The following is a 17,625-nucleotide window of genomic DNA, read 5'->3' as shown; positions in this document are numbered from 1 at the left end:
GTAGCAACACTAGCAACTGCATAACAACAGGCCAAATCCCACCCCATTCACCCAGGACTCCGTACCGGGATTACAGTGCATACCGCTTTGCTCTGTGAGCGTGTGTTTCACTCCACACACACACACACACACACACACACACACACAGAGTTGTAATATTCTGTCAACATTAATTTTCAAGTTTTCGCCTCAAAACAAAAATTTCCTTCTTCCTTGTACTTGAAAGAACTGCCAAGAAAATAGTGAAAGGATCGGTGTGTGTGTGTGTGTTTATTGCGGTTGGGGGTATGGGTGGGGTTGGTTGGGATGCGTGATCTGGGAGGTAACAGAGCTACATTTACATTTTGTGGCATTTTTGAGAAACAGGCACACTGTATAACAAAGATTATGAGCTAGATTGAAATTAATGATGCAGATGTGTATGCTTCACACATTACCCTTTGTGTGTGTGTGTGTGTGTGTGTGTGTGTGTGTGTGTGTCTGTGTGTGTGTGTCTGTGTGTGTGTGTCTGTGTGTGTGTGTGTGTGTGTGTGTGTTACCTCGGATACAGCCCAACTCCAATCTCTTGCAGCTCTGCGTCACTGATGGTGAAACAATTACATGTCACCTAAAGGAGAGAAAGAGGAAAAACAAAAGTGGAGACAAGAGAGAGAAAAAGATTATTTGTTAAATCGCCTCAGGGAACCAACAGTAACTTTCATCATATGTTCTGAACATTTTTACATATCTGTTGCACCTAACACGACTCGCTTTGAAATTTATAATATTGAGGTACATGGTATAGTAATTGCACTCTATTTATCACCTGGGATAACACAATGTTTCAGTGATCATGTGCACTCATTTTTAATCGAGCATGTGAAATGTTTGTTTTGCCGAGGGTCTGTGAAAAAGAGAGTGAAAAAGAATAAATGTTTAAAGACAGTATTCTTCAAAAACAGACAGACAGAGAGGATAACACTTCACAAAATACATTCAGTAATTCCTTTGGAATAATGGTCTGAAACAGATGTATCACCGTAAAGGGAAAAGGGGGAGAGGACAGGACAGGATAGGAGATGATTAAGACCAGAGGAGGAGTAAAATTTCACATATAACAGCACTATACACTGTAAAACTAATAGCTGTTTAGTTGAGCTAGTTACATGTATTTCAAACTCTATGAAAACCAACAGCATAAACTGAAGAAAGTGACTCCTTAATTATTATTTGCATTTATGTATAAATCTGCCTTAAAATATTGTCAAAATCATCATCTAAGTTACAATAATGAACAATCATAATCTAATAACACACAAATCATTGTATTGTTCTTGTCCACATTGAAAACATCATTTGAACCATAACAGTGTAGGCTGGAAAAAGTTCATCATCCCCTCAGTTCATGACATGAACAAAAGCTAATTAGAGTCAGGAGTTATCAAACCTGGAGTTCAATCAATGAAACCAGATTGGAGCTGTGGGGTTAGAGACACTTTGACTTATAAATAAAACAATAAAAAATTTGAGCTTCTTCTTATTTACAAGAAACATCTGCTGATGTGAAAAGGGTAGAAACGAGTTAATATTAGTTAGTTAATTTGCTTGCATGATTCGTGTTAGCGGACTCTTAAGGACATGAGCCACTAAAGGGAGTGAGGTAGGCAGAGGAGATGTGCAGCTGACATCAAGGTTTAGAAATGGTACGGTCCACTTGAAAATCCAGACATGAATATGGGAAATATATCGTAGCCTAATATTTACAATTATAGGTAGAGCCCTTGAACAGAGATCCTATTCAAGGGCTCCGATTACAGGTAAGTAACTGTTGTATTTACTTCTTTTGGGGGGGGGTCCAAGTCTTAATGAGACTCCAAGTCTTAATCCAAGTCTTAATCAGGGGGGTCAGACCCCCCCCCCCCCCAATCTTCCCCATAATTTGAACCCTGCTAGTGACAGTTGTCTTGTGCCTCTAGTGATGGCTGTGCTGGTTGGTTGGTCCACCACTTTGGTACAGACAAAAATCTCAACAAATACTTGGAGGATTGCCAACACTTTTTACCAGCTGAGTAACTGACACATGAAAGACACAAGTGTCTTTTTTCTAGTGTTTCATTTTTCAGCTTTCCCTTGTTTGTTATTGGATTTAATTATGAATTGGATATTATTAATTAAATATCCAATTTTATTGCGCTAAAATACACACATTACACATGGAGCCAAGCCAATTTTTCCTCCTAAATCAACAACTAGAACTATGACTGAATTTTAGTTTATCACAAATCTAAACATTGGATAAGATTTAACACTTGCATGAATAAACTTTCCACAATGCATCAGGGTGGTCTGCATGATTTAGAGGAAACATTTCAGAAATATATTAGTAAAAGAGCCAAAGCTTTCAGGAGACAGAGGGAGAAATTTCAAATGAGCGAGAGGTGGTCTCTCTCTCTCTCTCTCTGTGTTGAGTTGGTGCAGAGATGTTTCTAATGATGAAATGCCTGAAGAAGTTGTTTAGTAAAGACAGACGAGAGTTGATAAAAGGGAAACCAGCAATAAACACACAAAAACTTAAAAGAAGTTAACAAAGAAGTGAAAGCTAAAAAAAAGAAAAAAACACTAGTGTCTCTGATGTGTCAATTACTGAGCTGGTGCTGGTAAACAAGTGTTTTTCTGTGGTTGTGGTTTGTGTTTGTATGTTGCAGTGGGTGCCGTTTCTCTCTCCCACGCAGGAAGTAGATAAATAAATGTAACTTCAGTAACATTAGTATTCAGACTGTCAGAGAAGGAGGCAGACAGTCACAGAGGCATGCAGAGAGGGAGGGTACAATTTACAGTGAGCCACAGACAGATGTTCCCCGTCCTGCTGATTTTCACACCAGAACCAGACCTCATCAAACTGATTTGACTTGAATCTGCACTGGTAATAAACACCATTAGACTCTGTCCTCATGAGATATGAGGGTTTTTTACTCAACTTATTCACCACGGAGCCGAGGAGGGAACGTGATGACATAAAAACACTGAGACGCACACATAAATCTTTCCTTCTTCATCCCACACACACTTACACACACTTCATTGTTAGTCAGTTGTTCTCATAGAGATCCATCATCAATGCTTTAAGCGTGCATTAATGTGCAGGAGACAGATACATCATATGATATGGCAATATATTGAATACAAATAACAATACAGTAAGTGTTTTCAAGTAAGTAGTTGTCACCCTTAGCAGAAACATGGGCCGTTATGAGTCCAGGCCCAAAAAGTAATTTTCTGAGAAATTTGTCTCAAAAAATTAAAGGAGTAATTCTGATTTCTTTGCTGTTATCAGTGACAAAATATGTATGAATATGAAAATTAAACATAAAAAAATTGCATAAATTGTAGTATACATGATGCATGTTGTACTGTATGTCTGTATCATGTAAAGCAAGAGAGCCTGACATGGGGGGGTTATGAAGTGAACAGAGAATTACAAAAAAAAGTGGTAGGACACTCCGCTGCGTATAGATCCTTCTCTGTCAAACAGACTCACACACACACACACATCTCTCTCTCAGGGGATGAGAATCAATCTAGCAGAACATCCACATCTGCAGAGCCGGCTGGTGGACGCCTTTTGCATCCCAAATACATAAACATAAACACATGCACAAGTGGGCCTCACGGTTTTACAGAAACAGTACACAAAAACCACTTATGGATAATTTCCTAAATGCTTCTATTTGACTCCCATGGCTTCATCTTATCTTTCCTCGACCCCCTTACCCCCATCTTCTTTTCTGTCCGCCTCTTCATGAACTCCAGTTTCATCCACTAGAGCTACCCCAAAATATTTAGTGAGGACTGGAAGTGGACGACAAAGTTCTCCAACGGAAGATGTGAACCACTGTTGAATCTACGATACTCTCACCTGCTGAACAATGGAGAAAATGTTGTACAAATTACATGTATGTGTAGTTGTCTTCAAATACGACGTTAGACAATGAATCGTATGTTTTCCTTAAATTGCTTTTGGAGGTGGCTTTAGAGCTGAAGCAATTACTTCAACAACTATTTCACATTTTTTAATCAAAGATGCCAAACAGAAAAATTTGGTTCTAGTTTCTCTAATATGAATAATATAATATGATAATATGAATATTTTTCTATTTTTTATGATAGTAACTTAATATCTTTGAGTTTTGGACTTTTGGCCAAAAGAAGCGATTTGAAGACGTCACACTGAGCTCTGGGACATTAATGGGCATTTTTCACTATTAATTAATTACTATCAATGAAGAAAATAATTAGCTGATTAATCGATAATGAAACAATCATTTGTTGCAGGAGATGTAGTGAGGTTAAACTTTTTCACTTTGTTCCTACACTTCCTTGCCTGTATCTACTTATTCTATTATCAAGTGAATGCATATTTTTAATCAGCTCAAAACCTAGTCTAGTCTAATCTATAGTCTGCTTTGGAGATTTGAGGCATCCGCAGAGAAACAGCACATAATAAAACCACCACAGCTGGGCAAACATATCATCCACCAGTAACCATGGTGATGGCCATTTCCTTCTCATGATAAGAGCCTCCTACAGTTAACCTGTTTATTTATAACCTCCCCATTAATAGATAGAGCGAGTATAGGTTCATATGAAGTGACATTGTGTTGAAGTGTTAGTGAGGAGGGACCAGTTCTAGGAGAAGGCCAGTGAGAGATGTTACAGTGTGTGGAGAGCTACTTTCTATCCATCTCCAGTGAATGAATTGTATTCCACCAACTGGAACGAAAGGAGCTCGCCAGCAAATAATAAAGAAGAAATTCTTAACAGCAGGTTCTTAATGGGGATTACAGGCCTGATACATATGATTCAGTCACTGCCTTTGTGGAGAATTACACAATTACTGCATTTGTACAAAAGATAGTGCATTTTGTCTGCAAAGGCTTTCTTCAGAATGGTGCAGAAAATGTCAGTCCCTACATCCATTCATTTGTTTGCTCATTTATTTTCCCGCCTGTCACACCCAATATTTCTGATGATTAGATTTGGATGAAAAGTGTAGAAATTACGAATGTGAGATAGAAGAAGAGAAACAAAGACAGGCAAATGAGTGAAGGGTGTGGTGAGCAGCCTGTGATGTGGAAAATGGAAAATAAGATCAAAAGCACCCCCTGTATCCAAAATGTCATCTTCTGAACGGAGATTATAAAAACAAAAAACTGCACTTTTTCAAGCTGATGGTAAATTTTGGACTTCATACTGTAGCTTCTGAAAACACTGTGGTAAGGTTTAGACTAAGAAACACCATTTAGCTGTTACATTGTCACATAGATAAGTAACTACTACACTGACTTTAAGACTTCAATACTGCTAAAGAGAGAAAATGTTTTAAAAAATAAGAAGTTAAATAGTCAGCGAGAGTGTCCGTTATGTACTGCACACCTACAGAGCTTTAAGAATAAATTTGCCACCTTATCTATAACTAAATGGTAACAAATTTTTAGGGTAGACTTGTCGTTAAATGGATAAAATGATACTGTGTTAATTTCATAACTTCAACATCAAACCACCAGAAGCAAATCTAACTCAAAATCTTCATTGTAAGTGTGTCCACTGCTCCTCTTTGTCATCTGAATATTTTTTCTTAAAGTGATAACTCAGCTGGTGAAGTTCTGCAGACTTGTCGATTTGATAAAAACTGTCACTTTCAGTTATTCTTTTGGTCTTGATCTCTGTCACGCACAATGACAATATGAATATGAGAGGGATCTCAGAAATGCAACCTGCACTAGTTTTTACTGCTGAGATGAAATGAAGATGGATGTGATTAAATCAAAACTAAAACTTGCCCATGCGTGCTACAAGTCAGGAGTAGGAAAAGACACTAACCTGTGTGCTCACAGTAAACTCAGCTGCAGGACTACACAGTGAATGCTGACATTAAGTATTCATGGAGGGAAGGGCAGATCAAAATGATTTCAGTGACATTTTGGAAACATATAAGGGTGGCACATTTCTAAGAGGATGGATGGGGGTTTGGGATGGTGGGGAGCGGGGAGGTCCTGTCATCTCATATCGGAGGCGTTGGATTGGTTTGCTTTGTCCTGTCATGTCAGTTCAAAAACCTTGTGACTGGATGGTTTATGTCTTTAATGTTGCTGGAATCGGTTCAATTACTGTCAATCAGGGAAAAACAACAAAGGCCATCAGACACCATCAAAGGCCGTATCTGTGTGTGTGTGTGTGTGTGTGTGTGTGTGTGTGTGTGTGTGTGTGTGCGCACTATTAATGCTTTGATAAAGTATTTATGACCTAATCACGGTTCTTTCATCTCTCAATAGACAGGCAGACAAACATATTCAGAATTACTGAGGAAATATGAAGGAAAAAAAACGAGGCTAAACATCATCTCCTCACTCGTACACCGCTGCATCAACACACTTTTTTAGCTTTAATTATTATTAATATCACTCTCACTGTAAATAGGCCAAAATGTGCACATTTCACCTCACAGTGACAATAGACCACATTTTTATATGAGCAATGGATCACACAGTTGCTTGTATGTAAAAGAGTTGCTCATAGTGACAAACCCTCAGAGAATTATCAACTAACTCGTTTTTTGCATCTTCCAGTTAATTGTTTTGGATTTTTCAGCCCACAAACATTGCCTTTTTGGTTCACTCTTACCCATCGCATCAGGGTTGTTTTTGACTGCAGCGGGCAGCAAATGTTTGCTGACAATATATATTGAGGTTATAATTTATCTAAGTTTAGTGTAATGTCTGTTGCCTCTGATTGGCTTGATAATTAGTAATTGCACATTCATCATGTATTTTGACACACTTCCACATAGAGCTTAGTGTTTGTCCTTTTATTTTTTTCCCCAAATAGTTCCTTAGTTTAAACACAATACAGGGCAAAAACTCACTGAGGAGAATAACAAAAACATTTTCTCCATTTGCAGAGTCAGTTCATGCAATGAAGTGCACTGTATCATCACTTAAAAAGAATACTGTTAGCAATCACATTAACAGTTTCAGGGACAGTTTAAGAAATGCCCATGCCGCTGATGGCCTGGCTTGCCAAACATCACAGTAGTAGCACATGTGCACAAACAGTATCCAGTACATGCATTAAATAACTCTTAAACTGCTATCTGCATTTAAACACTAACTCTCATAAAGATTCAGTTTATCTGCGATGTGAATCTAAATCTCCTAAAATGTGGTTTCCCGCCCTCATTGTTAAGTTACCTTCCCTATTGACTGAATGGAGGCTTAACAAGAGTCCCTCACTGCAGAGCAGACCGGTTTGTCTGTAGGTGACAGAGGTTATGTCCTGACGAGGTGACCCCTCAGGAGCAGTCAGCTAACTGTTCTGTGCGCACCAGCTGCCACAGAGTGCACTGTGTGAGTGCTCTTTGATGTGCTAGGACACCGCGGGCAGAAAGCTCCTGTCAAGAGCTGTGGTTAAAATCCACAACATTATTTTGTAGCCTGAGGTCTGAAGGGGAGTTACAGTACCATCTGAAGGACATGTCAAACTAAATCAGTGTCCATCTCCCCTGCTGACTGGATAGCTGAAAGTGCAGTTAACTTTATTATTATCCCTCCTATTCTGCATTTAAGTCAATTCATTTCTTTTTTGGTGCATTTCTGGTAAGATTTGTGTTTGCCTCATTGTTGTCACTACACTTGGTTATACTTATAAAACAAGATTTCTAAGATGCTGTTGTAGCCTGGTAGTTACAGCTCCGACAATGAACAGCAATGTCCCTGGTATGAGTAGGGCCATACCAGGTAATCCTCATCTTTTTCTCCCTTATTTACTCCCATCTCTCTCTTGTACACTCACTGGTAGAAGCATATGCCCAAAACATTTTAAAAAAAGACTTATTTTTGACCAACTCTTATCAACAAGGTTTTTTTTCTTTGGTCTTTTCTGCACTGACTTTCCACATTGCTCTTAGGAGCCTCCATCCACCCCAGTCCTGGCCCTTTTCATCTTAGGATCTGGATTTATCTGTCAAGTTACTGCTCTTTAAATTAAACGACCTGAAAACTAGGCAAATGCCAAACAGAAATTACCTTTCAAAACCTATAAATCTTCAATCGAAGAAGGGAAATAGAGAGAGGAGAGGAGAGGAGAGGAGAGGGAATTCTGGCAATGGTCAAATGTGACTATGTTTATTATGTATATATTTTCTGATATTTTTTTTATTTAAAAAAAAAAATGTAAAAGTTTCATACTGTACCGGTATTTTAAATTTATTCCATCCTTTAATTTTCTGTAGCTCCCCTAACACACACACTCACACACACAGTCACACACACAAACATACAAATACATGCCCACATGTCATTCTCCGTTTAAACAACCGTAAAAACAGCCCAGATGGGAGAATGACATGGAGAGGAAAACGGAGGAGAGGAGGAGATAAGACGCTAAGAGACAGGTGGAAGGAGACAGTTAAGGAGCAGCAGGAAGGTCGGTGGGACAGGGCTAATGTCAGGGGAGGGAGAAAGAAAACGCTTGATTCAGAAAAGGGAAGGAATGAGGGAGGAGGAAAGTGGAGCAGAAATGTGTTTAAACTCGTTAGTAAACTTGTTAGTGAAGTTGCTGAGCGTGAACGAGAGCAGGCGGGCTGAATTAGAGAGGTGCACCCTGGGAAAACATCGAGCAGAGTATCGAGTGGAGGGCCACAGAGGGAAAAACTGTAAGAAGCAGCAGCTTTGAAAAATGTGGCCCAGGAGCCGAGAGGTTCTAGACCCTGCTGCCAGGGACTGTGTCAGGATTCTGGGATGGTTGCTCTGTGATACTATGAAATGTTAACATACACTGCTGAGTCATGTTAGGAGACAGCCAGGCTGGCTTTTAAGTGAGAAAACTGCAGCAGCTTGGAGGCTAAAGTAAATGGTCAATGCTTTAAATAACATGGTGCTTAATCTGGCTCCATATCTTTTTGATCACACAAATTTAGAGACGACATCAGATTTTCACGAAATGATTATCAAACAAATTCATGATAATGATATTATCATAATATCTTTAGAAAATTTGAAAGAAATTAAATAATGCTATCAATCAAATTAATCTTTAGCTTTGTTTATTGTGTGTTTTGTATCTCTTTTGGCAAATGAATGAGACTCAAATACAAGTGTAGGAGGTGGAGAGAGAGTCTGTTACCATAACTGCAAAAGCATTCAAAAAGAACAATGAGTAATGAAAACCAGATGAACTGATAAACAAAAGATGCAAAAGGCCTAACATCTGCAATCCTGATATTATCATTTATGTATTATTAACACAATATCAAAATCTATTTTTTAAATATCACAGTTATTGTTAATACTATCATATCCCGACACCCTTAGTACTCCCATTAAATGGTCATAGCTACAGTATGTCTAATGCTGAACAGTGACGTCATGGAAAACCTGCTACACCTGTTAAACAGCATCATATGCTTTTACAATCATTAACTACATGGAAAGACATTTGCAAGATATATCAAATAATATCATAATATCCAGGTAAACTACAGCGGCTCACTGAGGTCTGTTTATAGTACTGTTTAAATGGATTCATTCAATCTTTGGCTGGTTCAATCTTGGTTCAATTACTATTGTGGTCAAGCCCCAAGACCATCTGACACACACACACACACACACACACACACACACACACACACACACACACACACACACAGCCACACACACACACATCACACACACACACACACACACAATAGCCCCGGGCTGTAAGCAATCGAACACAAGATTGCCTCCTGCTCTCTAATGACTTATTTCCATGCTGATACCCAATCATCTCCAAGAGAAATGAGAAAAGAAAGTCGACATGTGTTTTTGTCAAGTTGGCACATTTTCAGCTGATGAGCTACTAAGCTCCTGTGTGCACAGACACACACACACCCACACACACACAGTACACTTCACCCATATACACGGTACATCCAGACCTCAAGCACCCATATAGTTTATGGAAGCTGATTAATGGAACATACTGAATATCACTCACACACATATATTAGGATGTATATTTCTGGTGTACATTACTGCAGTACATTACAAATGGCAGAAAAGAACATGTTTGTATAAATGTGTTAAAATCATATCAGTTTCCTAAACAGTAACAAATAAATCTTCCCTCATGACTGCAGAATTAATCCCTTGGCCATTTTCTTAACTCTCTCCTGTTGCCCATCAAAAGGCATTTTGTAAACACATTCCTAAGTAAGCTCCTTTGTTCAATAAAGGTTGACTTTTGAATATCATTAGCAAGAAAACATGATTTAAGCATCCTTGTTGTGGTGGCTCAGATGGATAAACTCTACATCATGCAACAGATGCCACAGCGTCATTAAGGCTCCAGCTGAACCTTATCCTTTCTCTTCCTTTTCATCAGTGTTAATGAACAAATACTGTAGATATTGCATAAATATGTAATCTTGAACAAACTGAGCAATTCCCTCCATAATGACAAATGCTGAGGAGCCATTCGCCAATGTTTCTGACCATCAACTGTTTCAAAAAGCAACTCAGTGGCCAACAGTAGAAGACTTTACCAAGTACTACGTATGGAGGAGCTCTCAAATATGAAGCTGTTTGACTCGTGAGCAATAAAGGTTACACAACACCCAACACTGATTTTCAACACAACATGCATACAAAACACACAAACCCGACCACACACAGAGACAGTAGTGTTCATGCAGTAAATCGCTGAGGTGAGTATGGCCTACAGCTTCAGTACAACTGTCGCTTATTCACAGATGTGACCTGAGAGGCCGAAGGAGTTTCTGTTTCTTTCCACTCTGTTACTCCATTTTTCTGACCACTGATTTTCTGTATAGTAACAAGAAAAGAAGGAAAGAAATGAGGGAAGAAAGAAAGCAAACAAGACAGTTACATAAAACAAGTAAGCGAGAAATTATTTTAAAAAAAAAAAGAAAACAGAGAAGTTCAGCCAAGCAGACAGTCTGAAGACAGGTTAAATCAGAAGAATGGGGGTGGGTAAAGATAAAAAGAACTGGTTATTGTTTTCAGAGCAGTATTCTATGTCGGAAATCGGTTTTTACTGCTTGACTGCTCTCCTATAGTCTGAATCAAAGGGTGTTTCACGGGGGAATAGCTTTTCCTCCTTCCACTCTGAAGGCAGCAGTCAGCCAGCTCTGAATGGGTTTTCCTCTGTGCATTTGCTGCACCCATAACTTTCACATTTAACATAAAGAGACACTGATCATGAGCATTAAGGTCTGTATTATGAACTGCAAAGCAGTGACTATGTAGATTATTACATTAGATTCATATTACTGAAATTCCATCTTAAAAAGTTGATTATTTCCAAGCAAAGAACAAATCTAAATTGTGCCTTTATGAAGCACCTAAATATTAACTTCAAATAAAGAGTATGCCACAAAAATTTGATCAGTATGTCTTAGGAATTCCAGGGCTACAAAACATCCCATCACCCTGAAAAGACACATATGTCTCTGTGTGTGTATATGAGTTGAGGTATAGCTACAAGTATACTGAACGTGCCGTACAAGTGTTTACCTCAGGGTAGTGAATATGAGGCACTAGTCACAATACTGCGCACAATCTACATAAGAAAAGCCTTCACTCTCAACATGAACACTGATTATGGAAGATTAAATATTGCGAGACAGACAACAGAGATGATTTGTTCTGATACTTGTCAAAGGATTGAATATTAACAGGTTGAACGCAGTAGTACAGTAGGATCCACTGTCCCATATTTTATACTGGTACAGTGCCGAACACTGTAGCAAAATTCATGTACTGGTTCATATTTCTACTGGTGTGCTGTTAAACATATACCATTAAATTCATGCTGACAAGCAGAGAGGGACAGAAAGTGAAAAGAAAACCTAATTAATTCTTTACACCAAGGACATCGATGGAGGGGGGAAAGTCTGCAAGTTTTTCATCCAGTCAGATACTGTACTACTGCAGCCAATATGAACTCACCTCTAACAAAATGGCTTAACTAATGAAGTCAGTGTTTGACTGGCATGAAAATAATGTCAGCACTTGGCTCTCCAGGGAACATAGTTGCCTATTTTCTGTTACATTAGACTATCGTCCTTGAAAAGACCAATAGACTTAATAAATGTGGCTGAGCAGTTGGGTTGCACTCACCGACAGTATTCATTCAAATATTCATATGTCCCATATCTTCCCTCATTCGGTTTCTCTCCGTCAAAACTGATACATGATGAACAGCTAGCAGTTGTTGCTATTGCATGTCTGACAGCGTGCCCTCAGGAGACTCTAACAGTCATAAGAGAGATGTCAGCAGAGTACTGGGATTGGGCCATCGGCGGTATGCATTACAGAGTAAGCCCCAAGGCATACAAATAGTCTGGACAGGTTTTTGAGGGCAAACATGTTAGCACTGTGATGGTTGCCAAGAAACTTGTAATTCTCCTCTCATCCATTTTCAGTGCTGCTTACCCTATCCAAGGTCGCTCAGGCAACTGCTGATCCCAATTATTTCCAACTTCTGGGCATTTTTAACTTCTGTCTTTTTATCATGACATGTTACACTGGCACAGTCGTCCATGGCTTAGTACAACACTCTTTAAGCCAAAATCTTCAACTTTCTGCACTTTATCTCTTCAGCTGAGTTTTTGCCGTAGGTTGTTGTTGAAGCCTGCCGTGTGTTTGTATCAGCTCCTGCTCTGTAGAATACCACTGGGCTCACGCTTGATTTTAATGTGTGAAAATAACAACATGCATCATTTTAATGCTTTGGCTTTGTTACGAGCAGACCTCATTTGCATTGTCAGACAGGATAGGTGTACAGAGAGCATCTCCATGGCAACCACAGTATGCTGGTTTGGGTTTTATGATACTCTACCAAAAAGATTGTTAAATTACTACCATGCTATGAGTTTATGCCTGATCAATGCATTCTCTTTCTCTCTTCCTCTTCCCTCCATCGTGTTTAATAGAGGGAAGCTTTTCTGCTTTCAATAAAACAAGGACAAATGTCTAAAAGATTATTCAGATGAGACACAGGAATGTTAGGGCTTTTAAGATGAATGTACATGGGGCACACAATAACAACAGTGCCTGTATTTTTTGAAGACTATGCAATTTCAAATTTTTTAAGCGATAAAATGTGTTGTTGCATTGGACTACACACACACACACACACACACACACACACACACACACACACACACACACACACACACACACACACACACACACACACACACGTGCTATTTCGTCCTTCCTGTTAGTATCCTGTGCGAATCTAGCAAGCTATAGCAAGAGCAATTGGGATGTGTCCTACCGAAGGATGTGCAGATTGGGGTAAAATTGTGTCTACATTAAGAAATGCAAAAACTTCTCAAGTAAAATCACCCTCCAAAATTCAAAGAATCTTTTAGAACATGACAAAAGTACAGACGAATGACAAATTAAAGGAAAAACAAATGTAAAGTGCCTTAGTAAGGTGTTGGGCCACCACCACGTCTCTGGACTCTACATGAGGGATGAACTCCATTCTGAGATCTGGTGACTGTGAAGGCCATGGCATATGATTCACACAATTTTTGTATCAAACCATTTAGTGACCCCTTGTTCCCTATGGATGGAGGCATTATCATCCTGTTGCTCCACTCATTTGTCAGGTTTTTCCTTTTTGTCTCCTGTCTGTATATCCTACCTGGGGAAATATGACTTATGTCCATCTTTTCTCAAGATACTGCTATATCACTGGAGGCTATAGCCTGATGAACGTTTTACATAAAAACGTCCTCTGTTGCAGGGTTATATATTCTCTCTCTCTCACTCACACACACACACACACGCACACACACACACACACGCACACACACACACACACACACACACACACACCACATAATCCCCAAGGTTGTAAAACTACAATTATCTCCCACTCCAGGATGACTGCCAGGTTATAGTTCAAATACTTCATCCATTTACCTGTGTGTATATCCCTGAGTGTGTGTGTGTGTGTGTGTGTGTTTATGTGTGTGTGTATTCAGGTATGCCTAAATGCTTATACATTACAATCATACCAACAACAGCTTGTGCCTTTATACATGTGTGCTCCTGCATGTTTTGAGCAGACTAGGTTGTAATGATAATGGTCTTTTTATGACACAGATAGTGTTTAATCAATAGTCATCCTAATAATGACACCATACCCATTACAGCTGTGTTTAAGAGAGATACTGTGTGTCTGCATGCACGAGGTTGCACAAGTGTGTACATTATACTGTTTTTCCAATGTTACATGACGTTCCCATTAAGGTGAAAAGGGTAATGAGACTTATCGTTTCCTGCAGAGTGGGCTTGGGTTACCATAGAAATGCCCCCTTTTTAATTCCTGCAATCAACAACTTTTAAACATTTTTCTTCTTTTTCCTTGCCTCTTCACTTCTTCTCTGCAGATGCTGTTGTCAGCTTCACTTAGGAATGAACAAATAAAAATATGATGTCAACACAGCCATGTCTACTGTTCCAACAGAAGGTGAAAACAAACACACCTGCGGTGAGTGTGCTCCATCCATACTCTGCCACCAAGAAAACATGGAACATGAAAACACTAAGCTATGGTCTGTCTGCCAGCCTTCTGCTGTGCTATCACTATTTGCCATGATCCACAGATCTCAGTTTACTGCAGAAGCCAAAGCAAAGAGGCAACTCTGCAATCTAATACACAATACTACGAAATCTAGTGGCAGTACTGAGAGTTTTACTGTGGTGTTAAGCAAAATGTCTAAACAGTGTATGTTGCTGAGGGCTGTGCAGGAGGTCTAAGAAATCAGTGGTTCATCTAGTAAAAGCCACCAGAAATTGGCTGTTAATATACAGAAGCTACTAATAATGAGTATAATTTTCAACAACTATTTTCAAGAATCCAAAATTTATATTTCTACTAACAAGATGTGAATTGAGATTTGTTCAATATGCAGTGGAAACATAACTGATTTTTGTAACTTAAGTGATTAGCTTGACCTTTACTCTGACGTCTATGAGCCATGATTGTGTTCTCTCTGACTTTTAAATAAATCATAAAACAAACAGAACTTTTATGTAGCATACCAAAACACCCAATGCTACCCTGTCATCTGCAGCTCATTACGTTTGTATATACTTACATCCTCTCTCTCTTTGCAGTCACACACATCCATCTGTGTGTCCTTCACAGAACAAAGACTCCTAATTTAACTGGTGTCATTAGCATAGAGACATGCAATCAGGGAATTAGCATAAGAGTGAAACGTGTGAATATGTGAGTCCTAAAGAAAAGACAACTAAGTCTAAAAATGAATCTAAAATATATTGTTCAAATACACATCTTTAGCTCAATACAGTGCGGTGTTAGCTTTATAATTTTAATTTTTCAACTTTAATTTCACAAATGTGACAATGAGACCAATGCACTGTACTGACATGGTAAAAATAAATAAATAAATAAATAAATAAAATCATCCCACCTACAGAAACTCTTTTTGTCCCTTTCACTGTTGGTTGGAGTGTGTGCATCTGTGCGTTTGTGTGTCGATATGCGTAAAGATTTTTTTCACGTTGTGACCTTGTACCCTTGTGCAGACAGTATGTTTGCCCTTATGGCTGCCATCCACAAGTGTCCATGCTCTTTTCACATGTGCTTGTGCATAAGGTTAGCAGAATATGTATTTCTGCTCTTGCTATAGCTTGCTAGAGTCGCACAGGATACTAACAGGAAGGACGAAATAGCACGAACATATATGTGTGTGTGTGTGTGTGTGTGTGTGCGCATGTGGTGTGTGTGAGAGAGATGCACAGAGGTGTAATGTAATCTACTTTTGATTCAAAACCCTGTGTTTGTTTCTTATAGTAATAAAGTAGTGCCTTGGGCTATGTGTGTATGTATATGCAGTATGTGTATGTGTGTTATATGTGCATGTGTGTGTACACTATAGTGATAAAGTACTGCCTGGGCAAATGGAAATTACCCTCATCCATCTCCTAAAGTGCACATGCATGTGCATGTGCATACACACACACACACACACACACACACACACACACACACACACACACACACACACACACACACACACAGAACAAGACAGGCAACAGAATGAGGAGACAGTGATATGATGGTAGAATGACCAGAGTACAGCAACAGCAACATGTACAGCAGACCTCAAATTAAAGCTATCAATTCAAACACTGAATGAAGCTCATTTAAACAACATTTAAAACATGAGTCACAGTAGCTCCCTAAAATACATTCATTTATATATAAATAAACAGAAGGTCAGTGGAGTGATGCTCACAAAGCAAAATGGACACTTCTTTGGAAAGGTATAAGCATTTTACTTGTGACATGTGCAGTGTGGAAAAAGAACAGACATTTCTGGAGGTAATAAGGCCAATGATTTTTGAACTCACAGGGAAACTAGTTTTGTTTCAGAGCAACTGGTTTGGGCTGCACAAGTCATTTGAAAAATGGTCATTTTGTCCCCTTTAAAAATGCTGCAAATAAAGACGTTTTTCATTATCAATAGTGAAAAATGCCCAAAAGTCCAAACTGATGACTTTAGATATCTTGTTTTGGCCGACCATCAGTCCAAAGCACAATATTCAGTTAAGACACAAACACCAACAAATATTTACAGTTTTGACATTTTTGCTTAGAAATTACTTTAACAGTTACACAATTATCAAAATGGATATTTTCTGTTTTACTTTATTAATTTTCTGTTGATCAACTAAGTGATTAATCAAGTAAATGTTGCAGCTGTCATAAAACGTATGTTAGCATCAGTTAGCCACAGTCCTGTTTGCTTTCTATTTTTCAATAAACATGGCTCTTTTACGACTGTGTAACTACGGAGCTGAGAAAAAGTTTATTATTTATTCACTGTGTGTGTTGTCTATAGAAACACTGTCCCATTTATAATTCATATTATTCAATAATTCATTTATTTATTCCCATGTATTTATTCAACTGCACAGAACAAATACAACAAATGGAGCTAACCTCATACTGATTGTTACCCTGGGAAGAGAGAGAGCCATGTCGGCACAACACACACACACGCGCGCGCACGCGCGCACACGCGCACACACACACACACGCACACACACACACACACACACACACACACACACACACACACACACACACACACACACACACACACTAAGTAGTTAATTAGTGAAACTCCATGGATGATATTTTTGTCTCAGGAACAAACCATGAGCCCGAGGGGCACAGAGTTGGGGTAGAGAAAAAATATTACAAAAAGAAAGATGAAGAGAGGGAAGGAGAAAGCAGTGACTGATGATGAGAGAGAGCAGAGAGAAAATAGATTTAGACCAAGACAAACAAAAAAAGGACAATAATCAAGGATGTGTAAAGAGCAGGAAAGAGTAAAAACATAATAATCAAAATGAGAAAAAGAAGACAGAGGTAGGAATCATTATTCAGTTTGATATGGAGTTACTCTGGATATCTTTAGCCAATTATTCATTGCTGACCGGGACAATATCCACCATCTCAGTTTTGTATTTTTAATCAATATTTCATTGGTATGTGTAAATACATGAGTAAATAACTTCCAATTAGAAGTTTGTG

The 17,625-nt window shown here is 38.7% G+C and overlaps 1 protein-coding gene across 1 annotated transcript in view; it reads right to left on the bottom strand.

The window, feature by feature from the left end:
• Positions 1-17,625, bottom strand: part of smyd3 (SET and MYND domain containing 3) — a 65,852-nt gene that overhangs the window by 13,556 nt on the left and 34,671 nt on the right. Inside the window, exon 6 of the mRNA XM_022744424.1 lies at positions 540-607. Within this exon, the coding sequence (XP_022600145.1) occupies positions 540-607 (68 nt within the window). The remainder of the gene's footprint in view (positions 1-539; positions 608-17,625) is intronic.

Source organism: Seriola dumerili, unplaced genomic scaffold (assembly GCF_002260705.1).
Source record: "Seriola dumerili isolate Sdu_G_001 unplaced genomic scaffold, Sdu_1.0 BDQW01000003.1, whole genome shotgun sequence".
Classification (NCBI taxonomy): domain Eukaryota; kingdom Metazoa; phylum Chordata; class Actinopteri; order Carangiformes; family Carangidae; genus Seriola; species Seriola dumerili.
The sequence above is the reverse complement of the archived record's forward strand: the minus strand, read 5'-3'. Positions and strand labels throughout refer to the sequence as shown.